General features: G+C 42.5%; 1 protein-coding gene across 1 annotated transcript; it reads right to left on the bottom strand.

Annotated features, from left to right (window-relative positions):
* Positions 1-16,123: 16,123 nt before the first annotated feature.
* On the bottom strand, positions 16,124-18,058 carry nog3 (noggin 3). Its single transcript, XM_021581041.3, has one exon. It carries the CDS (start codon positions 17,287-17,289, stop codon positions 16,618-16,620), a length of 672 nt encoding a protein of 223 aa, XP_021436716.2. The 5' UTR covers positions 17,290-18,058; the 3' UTR covers positions 16,124-16,617.
* Between the last annotated feature and the right edge of the window lie 1,893 nt (positions 18,059-19,951).

The raw sequence follows: 19,951 nt of genomic DNA, 5'->3' as shown, positions 1-19,951 counted from the left end.
AGTGAAGAGGCGACTCCGGGATGCTGGCCTTCTAGGCAGAGTTGCAGAGAAAAAGTAATATCTCTGTCCGTGTTCTTTTGCCCATCTTAATCTTTTATTTTTATTGGCCAGTCTGAGATATGGCTTTTCTTTGCAACTCTGCCTAGAAGGCCAGCATCCCGGGATCGCCTCTTCACTGTTGACGTTGACATTGAGACTGGTGTTTTGCTGGTACTATTTAAGGAAGCTGCCAGTTGAGGACTTGTGAGGTGTCTGTTTCTCAAACTAGACACTCTAATATACTTGTCTTCTTGCTCAGTTGTGCACCGGGGCCTCCCACTCCTCTTTCTATTCTGGTTAGTCAGTTTGCGCTGTTCTGTGAAGGAAGTAGTACACAGCGTTGTACGTTAAACGAAAGCTCTTTGTTTCTGGCGATGTTGAGTCTGTAATCGAACCCACAAATGCTGATGCTCCAGATACTCAACTAGTCTAAAGGCCAGTTTTATTGCTTTTTAATCAGCACAACGGTTTTCAGCTGTGCTAACATAATTGTCAAATGTTTTTCTAATGATCAATTAGCCTTTTAAAATGATAAACTTGGATTAGTTAACACAACGTGCCATTGGAACACAAGATTGATAGTTGCTGATAATGGGCCTCTGTATGCCTATGTAGGTATTCCATTAAAAATATGCCGTTTCCAGCTACAATAGTCATTTACAACATTAACAATGTCTACACTGTATTTTTGATCAATTTGAGTGTTATTTTAATAGACCAAAAAGTTGCTTTTCTTTCAAAAAACAAGGACATTTCTAAGTGACCCCAAACTTTTGAACAGTAGTGTACATGTACAGGATGCCCCTAGACACTGGCCATTGCCCCTCCTAATGGTTAAAGAGACATTACGCATTCAAATTAATGGTTAAAGAGACATTACGCATTCAAATTAAAGTTTGACAGACATTTTCAGGCTTCTACAGTAGTTTGATGTTAAGGTAAAACAACGATAGCTGGATCTACACAACTTATGTCATGTGACGTAGTTTCATTAGAGTACTTTAGAGGTCTGAAAACAGCTGATACTTTTATTTATGAGTGAAATGTCCCCTTTTAAAGTAAGAATCTGGAGGGAGGTTAAACTCACTGAGTTTATCCTGGATCTGTGCCTAATGACAACCTATACCTGGAGGGATGAGGTACGACACAACGATAGACCTGATTCCAAACCCATCCCTGGTCCCTTAGCCCGTTGACTGCCCCCTTGAAGATTTTCAAGGATTGGATATTAGACATAAGTCAGGGAGGCTTGGGCCTGGTTCCATTTCTGCCCTCAACCCCTTTGCCTAGGTCTTTCACTTTTCTGCATATTTTTCTCATACATATCCAGTTTTACATACATATCTATTTAGATCTGCGAAGTGGAGTCAACAAGGGATAGAGGAAAGAGACCTTTGGTATTGGACCCTTGCCAATTGAGGACTTTTGCAAAGACATAGCTGTCTGTGAAGCTTTGCCAGCATTTACAAAGAACTGTCAAGATATTGGCCAGTAAATGGTGACATATCCCATCTTACTTTTTTCTTTTTCTCTGTCTGTTTGTCTTTGGACACCAAAGGAGTCATGAATGTGAATTGCGTATTTAAAAAAATCTGTTTTCTTTTTTATCAAGTCAGTCAGTATTTATCTTGCACTACAGTATGTTATTTCAATATTTTAAGCTAACTATATCCAACTCTGAAACATACCCACTCATCTAAAGCAGGCATTTAAAAATTGTAGTTATTTACCAGTGTTAGTCCTATCTGCCTACCTGTGGTGAAGACCATTTGAATACAATCACACTCAGTCATTGACTGTAAGAGCATCATAGGAGTGGAGAAGTGTTTTCATTTAATTTATATTTGCACATTTGTTACTTTTGATATTAATATGTATCTGTAACTCTGGTGCTTATCATGGCTTCAGAAACTCGTAGCCTGTGTGCCTCCTGCCATTTCTAAGGTATTGGAATAAACCGTGAGTATTATAAAACTGGGTGCTTAACCATACCAAAATGCTCTTTATGGTTAAATCAATCAAATGTGTTTTATAAAGCCCTTTTTACATCAACAGTTGTCACAAAGTACTTTACAGATACCCGGCGAACCTCCCTAGAGGGCAGGAACCTAGGAAGAAACCTGAAGAAGAACCAGGCTCTGAAGGGTGACCCGTCTTCTGGCTGTACTGGATACGTTGTTCTCAATGGAGGCTGCTGAATGGAGGGAGGAACGGCTCATAATAATGGCTGGAATGGATTTCAAAGAATGGTATCAAACACGTGGTTTCCATTCCACTGACTCTATTTTAGCCATTATATGAGCCGTTCTCCCCTCAGCAGCCTCCAATGGTTGTTGCTTTCGTGATTGGTAGGTGCTTTTCTGTCATACACATCTAAGTTGGTGGTCCCCAGATGTCTTTGGAAGCACCGTTCACAAAGCTACCAGTAGATGTCACTGTTGTATAGCACTCACCACACCCCTTTATCTCCCAGTGCACACTATATTGTACCCATGCAGTAGACATACTTCCGGTCATTTAGTGTATGTGGACACCTGCTCGTCGAACATCTCATTCCAAAATCATGGGCATTAATATGGAGTTTGTACCCCCTTTGCTGCCATAACAGCCTCCACTCTTCTGGGAAGGCTTTCTACTAGATGTTGGAACATTGCTGCGGGGACTTGCTTCCATTCAACCACGAGCATTCGTGAGGTCGGGCACTGATGTTGGGCGATTAGGCCTGGCTCGCAGTCGGCATTCCAATTCGTTCCAAAGGTGTTCTATGGGGTTGAGGTCAGGGCTCTGTGCAGCCCAGTCAAGTACTTCCACACCGATCTCGACAAACCATTTCTGTATTGACCTTGCATTGTGCATGGGGGCATTGTCATGCTGAAACGGGAAAGTTAGAAGCACAGAATCGTTGAGAATGTCATTGTATGGTGTAGTGTTAAGATTTCCCTTCACTGGAACTAAGGGGCCTAGCCCGAACCATTGGAAAACAGCCTCAAACCATTATTCCTCCTCCATCAAATTTTACAGTTGGCGCTTTGCATTTGGGCAGGTAGCGATCTCCTGACAGCCGCCAAACCCAGATTTGTCCGTTGACTGCCAGATGATGAAGTGTGATTCATCACCCAGAGAACGCGTTTCCACTGCTCCAGAGTCCAATGGCGGCGAGATTTATACCTTTATATCTACTTTATGCTCGGCCATGGAAATCCATTTCTTGAACCTTTAGACGAACAGTTCTTGTGTTCACGTTGCTTCCAGAGGCAGTTTGGAACTCTGTAGTGAGTGTTGCAACCGAGGACAGACTGTTTTTACTCACTTCAGCACGCTGCAGTCCCGGGTTCGATCCCAGGCTGTGTCATAACCCGGCCGTGACCTTGAGTCCCATAGGGCGGCGCACAATTGGCCCAGAGTCGTCCGTGTTAGGGAGGGTTTGGCCGCGGGGGCATTACTTGGCTCATCGCGCTCTAGAGACTCCTTGTGGCGGGCCAGGCTCCTGCAGGCTGACATCGGTTGTCAATTGAACAATGTTTCCTCCATGTTAAGTGGGCAGGTGTTAAGAAGTGTGATCAGGTGGGTCATGTGTAAGAGGACGCATGACTCGACCTTGGCCTCTCCCGAGCCTGTTGGGGAGTTGCAACAATAAGACTGGATCATAAATATATATATATATGTTTTTAAATGATTATAATTTTAAAAAGGAGTTCTTCAGTATGGGCCATTCTACTGCCAATGTTTGTCTACAGAGATTGCATGGCTGTGTGCTTGATTTTATACACCTGTCAGCAGTGGGTGTGTCTGAAAAGGCAGAATCAACTAATGTGAAGGGGTGTCCACATACTTTTGTATATTTAGTGTATATTACCTGTGCGTGCACACACAGAATAATATCTCAACACACACACACACAAAGATACACACTTATTCAATTCACTCACTCATATTCTCACACAGTGTCCTCTGCCACTTACATGCTGTTAAAGTGTGTGTTGAGGAGTGTGAGTGACAGAAGCTATCATTCCACAAAGCTGCAGATTCTGTGATTTATGGCCAGGGCCTGTCCAGCTCTGTGGAATTTTCCCAAAATAAGTTTGTGTAAACAGAGTGCGACAGAGAGCCCCTCAGAGCAGACTGGTATGCATAAACAGTTTGAACAGTGTGGGGCAGTGTAATCCCCCACCCTCACCTCCCTCTCTCCAGTCTACACACAAACACACACACTCTTGAGTGCTCACAACGCTGCACACACACCTAGACGGACATAGAGATACAGACAAAGTAACATACCTTAGCAGGCACGCAGTCACAGACACGCAAACCCACACTTATAGATGCAAAACGTAGACGTAGTGACAGACACTAGCTAACACACACACAGAAAGACTTATCGATGTAATATAGCGTAGACACACACACAGAAAGACTTATCGATGTAATATAGCGTAGACACACACACAGAAAGACTTATCGACGTAATATAGCGTAGACACACACACAGAAAGACTTATCGATGTAATATAGCGTAGACACACACACAGAAAGACTTATCGATGTAATATAGCGTAGACACACACACAGAAAGACTTATCGATGTAATATAGCGTAGACACACACACAGAAAGACTTATCGATGTAATATAGCGTAGACACACACACAGAAAGACTTATCGATGTAATATAGCGTAGACACACACACAGAAAGACTTATCGATGTAATATAGCGTAGACACACACACACACACAAAAGCGTAGAGAAATGTAAACCCCCTGTCTTTTCCCCCTTTAGTCTCTACCGGCAGGTTGCACTGTCTGGGATGGAGGAGTTTCCCCCAGCAGATACACACACAAACTACCATCCGTCTTCCGCTGCACTCTGAAACAACATCACACTCTCTCTCCTTCCATCTTTTGCTGCCTTTCTCTTTCCCAGCTCTTTCTAGCGTTTTACGCTCTCTTCTTTCCCTCTCTCCATCACTCACTCGCACACAGAGAAAGAAAGCACATAATTGCGGATTGGTCATTATATCACTGTTCAGGAATGCTGGCCATAACTGAGGCATGTCTGATTTGGAGGTGGGCTTTTTCTAACACACTGTTGATATGGAGACACTGAGTCAGCTCTGCCATTGACACACACACACACACACTGGCTCCACCACTCCTGTGACACAACTATGACAGGTTATGACACCCCTTTGACAGGTATGGAGAAACAGGGATGACAGGGAGTGGGAGGGTTAGGAAAAGTCGGATGTCACAGAGAGACGTTCCAAAGTTTTCACTTCAATGTGAGGAGACAGCCTGCATCTCCACCCATCCATGCCCAAGCCAGGCTGCCGCCAAGCATCACACACACACTACCTGAACGCAGGCTGGCAAGCGCAGACAAAACCAACCTTGTGGCAACTTCACACACAGCAACTCCAGCAACCTGCCTCCAGGCCCTGTTGTCTGTGCGGTACTCTCGAAATACCTGACATTGTTTCACACCCCCTGTTTGCCCACACCCTCCACATAATCCACAGCATGGATGATATATAATATACCTCTCATTGACAGAATGTCATTTAACTCCAGAGCAGAAAATCACAGAGAGAACTCAGCCCCTATTTGTATTCCCTGTATAGTGCACTACTTTTGACCAGGGCCCATTCCCTATTTAGGAAGTAGGTTGCTATTTGGGATGCAACCAAGTTCTTAGAGCAGGTTAACACCTTTTTATTACGCTTTTTAAATGTAATTTAGCTGACTCCCCTCAGTTCTCCCTTAGAGCAGATTAGCCTTTAACAAATACTAGCTAAATTAAGTACACACTAGATGGGTGGAAGTGTGCAGGGCTAGTTTTACTGAAGCTAAAGACAGTTGAGATCTAAATCTTCCGTAAGCATCTAAAACATTGTTGGATGTGTTCATTACGTTTTATAAGAAGGATTGTCTCAACCCCTCACACACACACACAGAGAGAGACACACAAACACAGAGACACAGACGCACATGGAGACAGACCCACAGAAACACACAATGCTCTTGTTGTTATGGTTAAATTTTTTGGTCAACGATCTACACAAAATACTCATGTCAAAGTGGAATAAAAACAGTAATATATATTTATTAGGTAAGTATTCAACCTTCTGAGTCAATACATGTTAGAATCACCTTTGACAGTGATTACAGCTGTGAGTCTTACTGGGTAAGTCTCTTAGAGTTTTGCACACCTTGATTGTACAATATTATTCTTCAAGCTCTGTCAAGATGGTTGTTGGTCATTGTCACACAGCCATTTTCAAGTCTTGCCATAGATTTTCAAACTGATTTAAGTCAAAATTGTAACTAGGCCACTCAGGAACATTTAGTGTCATCTTGGTAAGAAACTCCAGTGGAAATTTGGCTTTGAGTTTTAGGTTATTGTCCTACTGAAAGGTGAATTTGTCTCCCAGTGTCAGACAACCAGGTTTTCCTCCAGGATTTTGCCTGTGCTTAGCTTTGCTCTGTTTCTTTTTATCCTAAAAAAACATCCATTGCAAAGGGGTTGAATACTTATTGACTGAAGACATTTCAGCTTTTCATTTGTAAACATTTTGAAAATACATAATTACACATTGAGCAATTGTGTGTAGGCCAGTGACAAAAAAAAAATCTAAATTTAATCCATTTTATATTCATGTTGTAACACAACAAAATGTGGAAAAAGTCAAGGGGTGTAACGGTTTTCTTCCGCTGAAAGAGAGGAGGACCAAAATGCAGTGTGGTTAGTGTTCAACATCTTTAATATATACGATAAACATGAACACTACAAAATACAAAACAATAAATGTGAAAACTGAAACAGTCCTGTCTGGTGCAATGACAGAAGACAATCACCCACAAAATACCCAAAGAACATGGCTGCCTAAATATGGTTCCCAATCAGAGACAACGATAAACACCTGCCTCTAATTGAGAACCAATCTAGGCAACCATAGACTTCCATAACACCTAGACTAGGAAACACCCCATAAACAAACAAAACCCCTGGACCAGACAAAACACATAAATCCCCCATGTCACACCCTGACCTAACCAAAATAATAAAGAAAACAAAGATAACTAAGGCCAGTGCGTGACGAGGGGTGTGAATATTTTCTGAAGGTAGTTTAGCTGGAGTTACACTGAACAAAAATATAAACGTAAAGTGTTGGCTGCATGTTTTATGAGCTGAAATAAAAGATCCCAGAAGTTTTCCATATGCACAAAAAGCTTATTTCTCTCCAATTTTGTGCACAAATGAGTTTACTTCCCTGTTAGTGAGCATTTCTCCTTTGCCAAAATAATCCATCCATCTGACTGGTGTGGCAAATCAAGAAGCTGATTAAACAGCATTATCATTACACAGCTGCATATTGTACTGGGGACAATAAAAGGCCACTAAAATGTGCAGTTTTGTCAAAAAACACAATGCCACAGATGTCTCAAGTTTTGAGGGAGCGTGCAATTGGCATGCTGACTGCAGGAATGTCCACCAGAGTTTTTGCCAGAAGCTGCCTCCAACGTCATCTTAGATAATTTGGCAGTATGTCCAACCGGCCTCACAACCACATACCACGTGTATGGCGTCATGTGTGTGAGCGGTTTGCTTAAGTCAACTTTGTCAACAGAGTGCCCCATGGTGGTGGTGGGGTTATGGTATGGGCAGCCATAAGCTACGGACAACAAACACATTTGCATTTTATTGATGGCAATTTGAATGCACAGAAATACCGTGACCAGTACCTGAGGCACATATTTTATGTATCTGTGACCAACAGATGCGTTATCTTTATTCCCATTCATCTGAAATCCATTGATTAATGTCTAATGAATTTATTTAAATTGACTGATTTCCTCATATGAACAGTTCATATGAGGAAATCAGTCAATTTAAATAAATGAATTAGGCCCTAATCTAAGGATTTCACATGACAGGGAATAAAGATAACGCATCTGTTGGTCACATGAGGTAGAGGACATCCTCCTCCATCTGAGCTCAGTGGGCGTCCAAGGGACTTGTAATTGTTGTCTAAGGGCTCTCTCTCTCTGTGTTTGTATGTGTAAGGTCGTAGGTTTATTCCAGCACTGCCACCCGTGCATGTGTGTGGTTGGGTATACAGGACATCCCAGCATTGTGTTATTGTTGTCTGAGGCTCACAGGTATATGAAGGTTTACCCCATAATCCTGAGGTGAAGGTGTCTAGCGTGTCATCTTTTCTGCCACAGGGAGACACGGTTGTTAAGCCCACACAAAGCCCCTCGCTAAAGCCATAGCCTCCCAGGACATTCAACGTCTCTCTTTCTCTCTCTGACCCTCTCTGTTTTTCTTTCTCTGTGTAACCGCCGCTCTGCGCCCTTTAATCCCCTCTCAGTCCAACACTGTATGAAAGCATGTGAGCGAGAGAAATAGAGCGAAAAAGAGCAAGCGTTTGTACTAATTGGGCTTAAGTTCATTTCTATATTTTAAAATTCAATAAACAGTAATTTCAAGTGATTGGAGGTGATTGAAAGCAGCATGCAGTCAGAGCAGTGTGCAGGCTGAAAGCAGCATGCAGTCAGAGCAGTGTGCAGGCTGAAAGCAGGATGCAGTCAGAGCAGTGTGCAGGCTGAAAGCAGGATGCAGTCAGAGCAGAGTGCAGGCTGAAAGCAGCATGCAGTCAGAGCAGTGTGCAGGCTGAAAGCAGCATGCAGTCAGAGCAGTGTGCAGGCTGAAAGCAGCATGCAGTCAGAACAGTGTGCAGGCTGAAAGCAGCATGCAGTCAGAGCAGTGTGCAGGCTGAAAGCAGCATGCAGTCAGAGCAGTGTGCAGGCTGAAAGCAGCGTCATCAGAATATCTGACACTAGGGGGAGTATAATGCTGGAATATGAGAACCTAAGATAAACATTACTTAGTAATTCAAGTCGTATAGTAAAGTCATCAGAAATTTCAGTAAGCTGTCAGTGAATAAATATCAGTAAATATTAAAGTGATCAAAACAGCATCAGAAACTTGAATCGACTGCAAAATTGCCTTTGCAATTTATACAGTTTAATTGCTTAATTCATTGCATGATAATTTTGTGGCTTGCAGCTACCATTTAATTAAATTATTAATGAGAAGTGATTGCCTTAATTGCTAAATGTATCTTGTGAACGTACGCATGATGTGCACACACACTTGTGGAAGTGCTGGTGACTGCTTAGATGTCTTTGCAAAACTAATCCTGCTCCAGAGCAGGCCCAAAGCCCTCAGGGCTCCAGCCACACACACACACACACACACACACACAAGCTTTGGCTGCCATTTAAGTTCTGCTCTATCATATTTTGTTAACAGTACACAATCAATTCATATTTAATGGCGGAGTGTAATTGTCTCTTGTAGAATTTACTTAACTCAGTGGAATTTGATGTGCACCAGATTCATTCATGTAGAAATTAACTGACAAACTTTCATTTGGTCAAAGAGTTTGTCTTTTTGGGGGGTGGAGAGTATTAGAATAATACCCAGCATGCTTTGCAACATTTTGGTAATTTAGTAGACACTGTTATCGAGAGCGACTTCAGTTAGTGCATTCAACTAAGGTAGATAAACAACTACATGTAAAAAGTTTATGTAACCGTTACTGAGAATGTCATTATAGTTAAACTGGTCTGTTGATTAGTTTACTGTTTCTTAAATGTTAGGTAGCATGAACATAACCACATGCAACATATGGATTTGAGTTAGTATGTGCATCAAAAGTCCCAAAGCAAAGTTACACCTCACATTCCTATTTTTGGAGTGATTACATAAAACCGATCAGAATTCCAAAGAATGTGGAAGTCATGTCTCCGGGGTGTGATGTCATATGGAGGACCTGGCAAGCCAGTCTACTCCCTATAATGAAAACTCCAACAGAAATAACTTCAAATGTATAACTTCAAATTAAACCAAATCGTTTGCCCTCATGATTACTGGTTTCAATTATATTTTCACCAAATTTACAAGCAAATACTTGAATGAATGTCTTGTTACAAATCAACTTGCAAGGTTGCTAGCATTACTAGCCTTTTAACTTGAACCTTTCTAGCCTGATAACTTTAGCCCTACCAGGCTGAATGAGTCAGCCAGTTGCTATCAACACTCAGCTTACAGCTACATTAAAGTAAACCAAAGTTTTGGAAAAACATGTTGCCATCTAACCACATTTCAAAGAATGTTAACTGCATATAGCTATCTTACCAAGCTAGCCAGCCTGCTAACGTTAGCTAATTAGCCATCTAACAATAGCGATTTGCCTTGCCAGCCTGATCAGCAAGCTAGAGCCCAACTTCCGGGGACCAGTTAGAACACAAATAACCCAACAAAACTAAAACATAACCGCAGATCAAAAGTAAAGAGACTTGCAAATTGTTGGCTGGTGACTTTCTGATGGGAAGAGTCATGGAAAATCCAATAGCTATTGGGAGAAAAATCTAAAATAGATAGATTCCAGATGTTAGTCAGCTAGCGCGCTAGCACTAAGCAAAGGTGGAGAAAAAAAAATTAAACCCTGTAGCCTACTTTAGAGAGAACATGACGAAAAGTTGCCAAAACAGGAAGGAGAACAGACGAGATAATAGCATTACACAATTAGAGCAAGCAGGTATGATTTTCTCTTTTGTTAATAAATATGTAATAACCTCAAAACATAATTAGGTTTGTACTTATAGGCAACCAGATGGTGACTACAAATAATTAACTTAGTCTTTGACCACACTGTGTTACATTGGTGAATAAAAACTCATGCTTCATACCCTTTAAGTCCTGCTGGCTAAGGAGCTGGCAGGGAGGCTCATGAGGGAGCCAGAAGCAGATAGGAGCTGAAAGCTCCCCATTGTTAATTGGAAAATAAAACTTTTTAATGTAAATAAGTGTTTTTTTCATTTAGTAGTTCTAAAAATGTTTGTGTAAAAATAACCTGTTTCCATTAGATGTAAGTACTGTCTAAAATTGAATTAACTAGATCCACATTTATTATTATTATTATTTTTGAGTGCACATACAAACACACCAGTCTAAAGTTCCCGAAAGATTCAGGGCATGATGGATCTCTGCATCTGACAGCCAATCGATTTGGAGCAGACAGCTTTCACGGCCCGCTGCCAGAGACGTGTGTGCGTGTGTGTCAGCACTAATCGGAGCAGACAGCCCACTCAGAGAAAGCAGTTCAAGACCTCCACACAGTCCTCTGCATGTCTCCCACCACTTCTCTAAGGTTTACTTCAGGTAGAGCCAGACATTTATCTTTCTATTCTCTTCCAGAGAGAGACGAAAAGAAAAAAGAAAAAAAAAGACCAGAGGAAAATAAGTTAATGACAGGCGACAAATGTCCCCTTGTGTGAAGCTGAAGTGTGTATGTCCTAGAGAACACACATTAATTGTGACTGTGGTATTCCAAGATAACAGAATGGAATATTTGAGGGGGCAGATCATGATGGGCAGGTCTGTGTCGACGTGTTTGTGTGTGTCAGTGTGTATTTGTGTTTGCATGTGAGTGTGTGTGTGTTGTGTGTGTATATTTTGATATCAGGGATAACAGTAGGGCTAACAAGCCAGTCATAGTGAGAACATGACGTCAGGCTGTAACAGCCACAAAGGTCAAAGAAATATGGCCAATGGGGTTTGCTAGGGCCATGCAGGAGTCAAACCCACAACTCTGGTGTTGAAAGCACCATACCTTAACCAACTGAGCCAACTGAGAAGACTCATAAAGGCTTCATAGGAGGTTCATAGAAACTTCAGAACTCCATTTTGAGAACTTCTCCATAGCTGTGTCAGTCAGTCTGTCTGGATTTGTTAGAAGGCAGTCTGCCCAGAGAGACTCAAACTGTCTTATTAATATTCTGAAGAGATAATTGCTTAGCGTTTCTCAGCTCTGTGCAAAGAGAAGGAACGCCAGCTTTTCTCCCATCAAAATTATTAATATAACTGGATGTTAGAAAATAGGAGTGTAGTAAGCAAATATTTAGGACCGAAATGTCCTTCCGATGAGAGCAGATGAGGTGACTGATGTAGTGCTAGGAGGATGTTTGGTGGATTGTTGCATGCGTGTGCCTGTGTGTGTTTGTGTGTGTGTACGTGCCTGCGTGTGTCTATGTGCATGCTTTTGTGTGTGTTTGCAGCCAGCCCAATGACATGCGCACACAACCAGTCAGTCCCAGAGGCACACTGCTGTCTCTCCTCTGACCAGGTCTTAACAGCCAGCAGTAGGTAGAGCAGTAAGTCTACAGCATTGCTCTCTCTCTCTCTTTTCTCTTTCTCTCCTCTCTGTGTGCGTGTGTGGTGGTGGGGGGGGGGGGGGGCAGCATTACTTTCCCTCTGTGTGAATTCCTCCATCGTCCCTAAATGTGACAGCTAGCTATAAAACTGTTCAAGTGAAGCATTGCCGGCTATAACTGCATTTTCCTACTGAACTGAAACCGATGAGAGATGATGTGAACACACTGACTGATGTACAGAGAATATTTACATACAGTTCTTCATCTGTGGCCTCGTTTTATAAAAGTTAAGGATCAATAATAATGATATCTAATGAGAAGTTGGGGTTTAATTTCATTCATTGAATAATGAGTGTGATAAATGTTGCACATACTTGAAGAACTTTCATATGGAGTATTCAGTTAGTGTTCTAAACAAGAGCAGCATTCCCCTTGTTTTGCATGAATGGTTCAAACGCTGTTTCTGACAGGTGTTACTTCTGAAATGCTGAGCTCTTCAAACGCTTCACAACATTCTATGTTATTTTGCCACCTTCACTGGCTAAAGAGTGCTCAAGCTTCAAACATCAGAAGACTTTGGTCTCTGGTCTTTGGTCTTTGGTCTCTGGTCATTGAATGGAGTGCTGAGAATCGTCACACAGAAGCTGCCCTGATTGAAACACTCCCTATCAGACCTGGCAGTGTGCCAACCACCACACATCACAAAACACACACACACAGACACACATCAAAGCCTGGTCTGACCTCGGCCTGCATACCTGCCTACACTCCACCGATAACAGTCTTATTTGAAACCCAAGAATACCCACCTCCTCCTCTTCACCTCTCTTCCTCTATCCCTCCTTTCATCTCCAACGCACTCTCTTCCACTAATCCTCCGTTGCTTCCACCTCTCTCCACTTCCCCTCTCCATCCTTGATGATTGAGAGCAAAACAAGATGGGCACATAAAAGATGTGTTTTAAGTTGTCTCCAGTGACTTTGTGTGTGTGTGTGTGTGTGTGTGTGTGTGTGTGTGTGTGTGTGTGTGTGTGTGTGTGTGTGTGTGTGTGTGTGTGTGTGTGTGTGTGTGTGTGTGTGTGTGTGTGTGTGTGTGTGTGTGTGTGTGTTGGAAATAAGGCAAGAAGAGATCAGAGAGATAGATTTCCGGTGCTTATTGTGGTAACTAATTGAAGTTAAAAAACGATTTGATGATGGAATTTGTTCCACTTTGAAAGTGTTGGATGTTATTGATTACTGTAGCTCCAAGAATGACTAATTGCAACAGCATACAAAGGTAGAGAAATTCCCCTTGGCTCGTAAACCTCATTAAAAGGGTTGTGGACATAACTTGCAGAGCATTACAAGCTTGTGGACGTCATCAATGAAATCCTTGCAATTCTAAGGGGAATTTTTGGGATAAAACAGGCTTTAAACTTTGAGGAGACAAAGGGGGGAAAAAATGTTTTAAATGCTTGACGTTGTATTTTTCTTATTAGATAGTAGTTTTAGTTTACTTAATGTGTGGGTGCAGCATGGGGGATGGAGGTTGGGGGGTAGAGGGGGGGAATGACATTGAGTCCGGTCCAGTAAGAGATATGATCCAAATAGAGACCCAAAACAACATGGTGCTAAAAGGATCGGAACTGTTAGACCATGACTCTGAGATTCCATTCCCATTATGATATGTGGCAGAAAAGTACTCAACACTTCAATCATTAACACTGGCAATAAAATCTCACATCCTCTGTCTATTTTTCTGTCTTTCTCTCTTTCTCTCTCTTTCTACCTGTCTCGCTCTCTGTCTGTCTCTCTCACTCGTTCTCGCCTTCCAACTGTCACGGCATGGCGGCATGACCTGCATCCCAAATAGCACCTTATTCCCTATTTAGTGCACTTCTTTTAACCAGGGCCCATAGGGCAATCCAGGTTACATCCCTACATTATAATAAACATGCTGGTTGAAGTTCATGTTGGTTAATCCCGTAGCTGCCATCAATGTAACGCCAGCGCGTTGTTGTAATGGTGTTCAATATTGGTGCTGTAGTAATGAACATTTATCCCATAAATAATTAAACAAGTTGATTGGCTGTCCTTTTCCTGTGTTATTCCAGTAAAGAGATTGGATGTCGTTCTTAGGACACTCATATTGATATAGTATAATATACTATTGATAAAGTATAACCACATACTATGTCCTCTACTTTAGTTTCAGAATCCTTGTTTGATTACTTTGGGCCGAGATTCCAATACGTCCACACATTAGCATTTCTGCTGCTGCAGAAAACTGCTGAAATTAAGAAAAAAGAGAAAATGTCTGGACGAAAGCTGGAAAACTTAAGTTGCACTTCTTTGAAATATTCAAAGGTGTGTCTGGGCTTTAGGCACCTCTTAAAGCAGGCGTACACTAAGCACACTGACATATAGACAAATACACAAGTCCCTGGCAGGCCACTAGTGTCTCTACAAATTAATCTCGCTCACCTTTCCTGAAACCACTTTTACAGTAAAATATACAGTATATTGAATTAGTAAAAGACTCCAGCAGTAGCTCTCATCAAGAGGTAGTGTAATGGAATGAAGCAGTGTTGACCAAATCAGACCAGGTCCTGCTCTTGCTTATGTTAAATGAGCAGTGCCCCTGGCTTGGGATTCGGGTGGCTTCCATATCCTTTACTTCACACACAGTATACCTGACTTTGAACAGTCAATTCCAAAGATTCTGATTGAATGAAAGATGGGTGTGCTGTGCCCAACTTCATGGTCTTTATGCAAGAAGTCTGTAGGGGCAGATTATTGTAAATTGTAAGGGCAGATTATGGAAGAGAAAATCCCACATTCACTGAGAGTATAGTCTCTTGATATTTCATTCAATTTGTATCAGCAACAGAGGTCACAAGTCATGGTTTGAAAAAGATTGAGTGGGATTTCCCCATTGGGCATTCTCATTACACAAGCAGTTTTCTGATAGAATTCCCACTTACTGAAAGTAGTCTAGATAGTTCATTCATTTTGGAGCAGTAGCAGAGGTCGCAGGTTTGAAAAAAAGACTGCTTTCAGTGAGAGTTAATTTCTCTTCTCTCAAAACTGTCACCGGGTGAGATGAGAAACTGTCACCGGGTGTGATGGGAATGGTCATTGGGACTAAGCTGTATGTCCTTTGTTTAAATGGAACACCATCCTACCCATGTCTAGGCTATTATAGTGCAGCATGCCTCTGTCTATCAAGGGGTCTAGACCTTTCTGGAAGGTAGCCTAGTGGTTAAGAATGTTGGGTCATTAACCGAAAGGTCGCAGGTTCGAATCCCTGGGACAACTAGATTAAACAAAACATTCTGTTGATGTGTCCTTGAGCAAGACACTTAACCCTAAGTTGCTCTGGATAGGAGTGTCTGCTAAAATAAATAAAGAATGAGGTAGTGACATTGCCATATAACTGCAGGATTGTTGGTTCAATGCCTTTGGAGTTTAAGTTAAAACCAATGTCTTGCCATCTGCGGTTGGAGGAGAGCCACCAGGAAAAGGGCTGAGGAGAACAGAGCAAGGGAATCATCAGTGAACACAGAGAGCATCTACTGAGTGGAATAAGGGAACAAGGGAAGAGGACCAAGAGGTGCCAATATCATGTAGCTACAGGGCAGATGTTGAGTGCATAAAGGTGCCATGTGAGACATGTATATGTGTGTGGTCAGCAGCTGAATAATCAAACAGTACACTTTCCCTAAACTTTTCCTCCACAGGTCTGCATGAGCTGTAAGGCCCATTTCTTCCTGTTTTGAAACAGTCCAAAAAAAAATCTGGCAAAACTGACTGCAAATTGAGGACAAAGGAGATGTAAATCAAAGATGGAACACATTTTTCTAACAAAACAAAACTCCTTCCAAAGACTCATTTGAGTGGTTTTATTTTAACTGGCAATGACTACATGAACAGAGAATAAATAGCCTGGTAGTTACTGTTATTTTACATGGTTTACCCACAATTGTCCCTTTATTTAGTATCACAAGCTGAATTGACATTTTGGCTAATTTTGACACAGAGATCCATAAACCACTTATTTTCTTCCCAAAGAATGGAACATATCTGTAGTCCTTCAATAACAGTATTTTAATGCTTCACAATGCGAAGTGCTCTTCTTCAGTATAAATATAAAGATACATCACATCCAAGATATGTTCAACAAATACAGTAGATGCTGGTTATATAATAATAATAATAGTGAACTTTTTACAAAGTTTGTCATCATAAAATAAGACCACATATACATAAAATATACATTCTTGCACTTGACAGTGCATATAAAAATAATCATGTAACTATGATTTTTTTTATGAATCTTTTTAGAAATAATAACAATACAAAAATATCATTTCAGTTTATTTCAGTTCGTGCATGAGCATTTGCACTCAGATATAATGGGGTACTGAACTGGTATCCAAGCGCATTTCAGACCTCCTTTTCTCTGCAGGCACCTCCATCGTAAGATCGTAAAATGGGCCGATTTGGCAGGTTTGCAAACCATCCCTTCAGGGACGGAACAAGAACGCTTATTGTAGCAGCTCCCCACCTTCACGTAGCGCGGCCAGAATCTGTTCCCGAGGTCGTTCCATGTATAAACAACTGGACAGAAGGCGTAAGACCACAGCCACAGTTGCAGCCTTCTTCTAAGTTTTTTACTGGGCTTGTGCTTCTTGCCGTGCTGGATCTCAAACTCCATGGCTTTGATCTCCTTGGGCATCGCGCCGGACGGCTTCTGACGTATCTCCGAGTCGCTCAGGTCCTCGTTGCCCGAGTACTTGTCCTCTGGCGGGGTAATGGACATGAAGTGTGGGTCGAAGTGACTACCCAGGGTGGATCTGAGTTCGGTCTCGTTCAGGTCCCGTTCTTTTGGATCCAGGACAGGGTCTGGGTCCTCTTTGAGCTCCACTATGGGGAGAGTGTCGCTGGGGATGGGACGGAGGAGGAAGTAGTGTTGGCACATGCCCTCCTCAATCCTTAACCCGAGGGACAGAACCAGCATGGACATGGCCAGAAAATAGTACGAGTTATCCATATCTCAAGTAACAATAGTTCCAAGTTATATATAGAATATAAAAAGTCTAATCCTTAGAGGTTTGAAATTATTATCCGTTTTCCCCCGAGGGGGAGAGGTTGCGTGTGGATAAGTCACGATGCGCCCCGTAGTCCAGCGCACGTCGTCACGCACGCGCTCCACCCGGTGATCTGTTTAACTCCACGAAAAACTTGCTCTCAGAAAGTTTCAGCTGGCTGGAGCCTATTCACCATAGCAACCGGCAACTGCAGTCAGAGAGGAAAGTTGACGCGCTGAGCCAGTGGAGAGTTTCGCTGCGTAACTTGAGTCCATGACACGCGTCTAACTGGTTAGAATGAAGTCCTTCACTTTAACAAGACGGCAAAACGCACTTTCAAAGCACTTTCAACGAAAAGGTTGAACCATACCCATTAGTGTCAGAAGCATGAACCGACTTGGCTGCATTTCCCCTGGGCTTTCCCGTGCATAAAATGCGTCAGGTCCTGGTTTCTCTGCTTTTTCACTAGTCTCAGCGTTGGGTCCTGTTGGTTTCTGGGTGTCCGCATGTTGTCTGGGGCTAGGCGATGCACTGGTCGGTGCCGGACGCCAAACTGAGCCGCATCTGGCTCCGACGATATATCCACGCGCGCCGTGATGTAATCCTTCAGACTACACCTCCCTCTCTCTCTCCCTCTCTGTCAATTCAATTGAAGGGCTTTATGTCTCTCCCTCTATCGCTCTCTCTCCTATCCCTCTCTCTCCCTCTCTGTGGGTCTCTGTGCTAACCAAGAGGCTGGGGGCCAAAAAGACCCTACACCTCCCACTCTCCATCTCGCCTTCCCTCCCTCTTTTTCCCGGGGGAGGCGAGGCGTTTGGGGGGAGTCCGGTTCCCCACCACTAGTAAAACGCAGACATGAGTAGCCCATATCTCTCTAACTTTATTTACACTAACTTTATTAATGCATGTTCATAATAAAAATAAATATGACATGCACCCAAACCTGGCGCATTAAATTCTAGTGCAATAACACATCATTTAAAAAATTGGCTGATTCGTCTCATAGATTAGAATAGGCCTACCAGCGGTGTCATAAATCAAGCGACAGTTCAAGTTCAACAGCGGAGGTGCCGAGAGCCTTCTCTTCTAGACAGACAAACTGCGAGTTTTTTTTTTACGAGGGCGCCTGTCCTGAAGACGGCTGGTGCCAGAGCGATGTTTATTTTATAACTCTCTCCAGTTAGATGCTCTCAACGTGTGTTTAGACTTATCCAGGACGGAGGAGAGTGAGCAAAGTAGGCTACTCCATTTCATTACCAATATTATTTATCCTTTTTATTGGACAAGGAAGCCTCAATAGATTTGTTCTTCTTCAGTTCAGGACACAAAGTGGACAAAGTGTTTAATTGACAGAAACACGACTTAATTCATTAGGGTCAGGCGGGACTTTTAAGGAGGGAAAAGGTGACAAAGTATACCAGGCTGACATTGTAAAATCCTTTATAGGCTCAGTTAATTCCGGGGTCTAATAAATGAACGGTAGAAGCAGAGAAAAGTACTTAAACGGTCACAATTCAATTAGTCAGACGGACTTCCACGGAGCCATGCGCCAGGCTTGGCTCGCGCTGCCTTCTCTCGCCAAAGGCAAACCATTGGAATGTTTGCGCATGTAGTAAAGGTTGAATTATGGCCCAGATAAAAAACAACTCTTGTCTACGACGCTAATGCTGAAAAGTCCAGCGCCCAGATAAAGGGGCGTCTGTGCTCTCTCGGCTCAACCGCACGAGACATGGACAAATAAGTCCTAGAATGTCAGGAACTTGTTTTAGTTCCAACTGCGAGGGCTGCGGCGACCTGACCGCGGGAATTAATAGCGTTATTTCATAGTGACAACTTGCTGACACAATGTAGTACGCTACTAGACAGGCCCTGCCACACTCACCTAGTGTGGTGATAGTGGATACATTTTATAGGCCTATACATTATAGATTTCTAATCAACATTTTCTAATCATTGATGTCTCAAACGAATTAATGCAAATTATGGGAATTAATTTGCATTCATTTGCAACTTTTTTTTCACCTTTTTATACTATTTGACTAGGCCACCAGCATACATATCAACTGAGTCACTTTCTACAGGAAGAACTAGAGAAGCAATCTCCCAATGTTTTTTTTGCAGCCCACCCCCCTCTCTTCCTCATTCACTTTTTAAATTGACCTTGGCCTAATTTTCTGGCCTAGTAGTGTGACAGTATGTGAAGGGAGGCAGGCGCCAGTGATAGCCTATCTCTCTGTACAAAGGAAGTTAAGGGCAAAACGGTGATTCTCAGATAAGGGTCTTTCCTGTCAGGCTGCATAGGGACCCTGTCTATGCCACCATGACAAAGTGGCCAAGCGTCTCACGAAACCTACTGACCCCAAGGGGAAAATTGAAGTTTAATTCAGATTCATGACTGTACATTAGTGAGTGGCCTATGCACCTAACACGGAACCCAAACCGGCTGCGCACGTGCACCATCGTGCATAAATATACTTTGTCCCCCCACACCAAACGTATCACGACACACAGATTAAAATATCAAAACAAACTCTGAACAGGTCTTGGGGACAGGTCGAAAAGCATTAAACATTTATGGCAATTTAGGTAGCTAGCTTGCACTTGCTAGCTAATTTGTCCTATTTA

This window comes from Oncorhynchus mykiss, chromosome 23 (assembly GCF_057628025.1).
Source record: "Oncorhynchus mykiss isolate SJ-2025 chromosome 23, ASM5762802v1, whole genome shotgun sequence".
NCBI classification, from domain to species: Eukaryota; Metazoa; Chordata; class Actinopteri; order Salmoniformes; family Salmonidae; genus Oncorhynchus; species Oncorhynchus mykiss.
The sequence above is the reverse complement of the archived record's forward strand: the minus strand, read 5'-3'. Positions and strand labels throughout refer to the sequence as shown.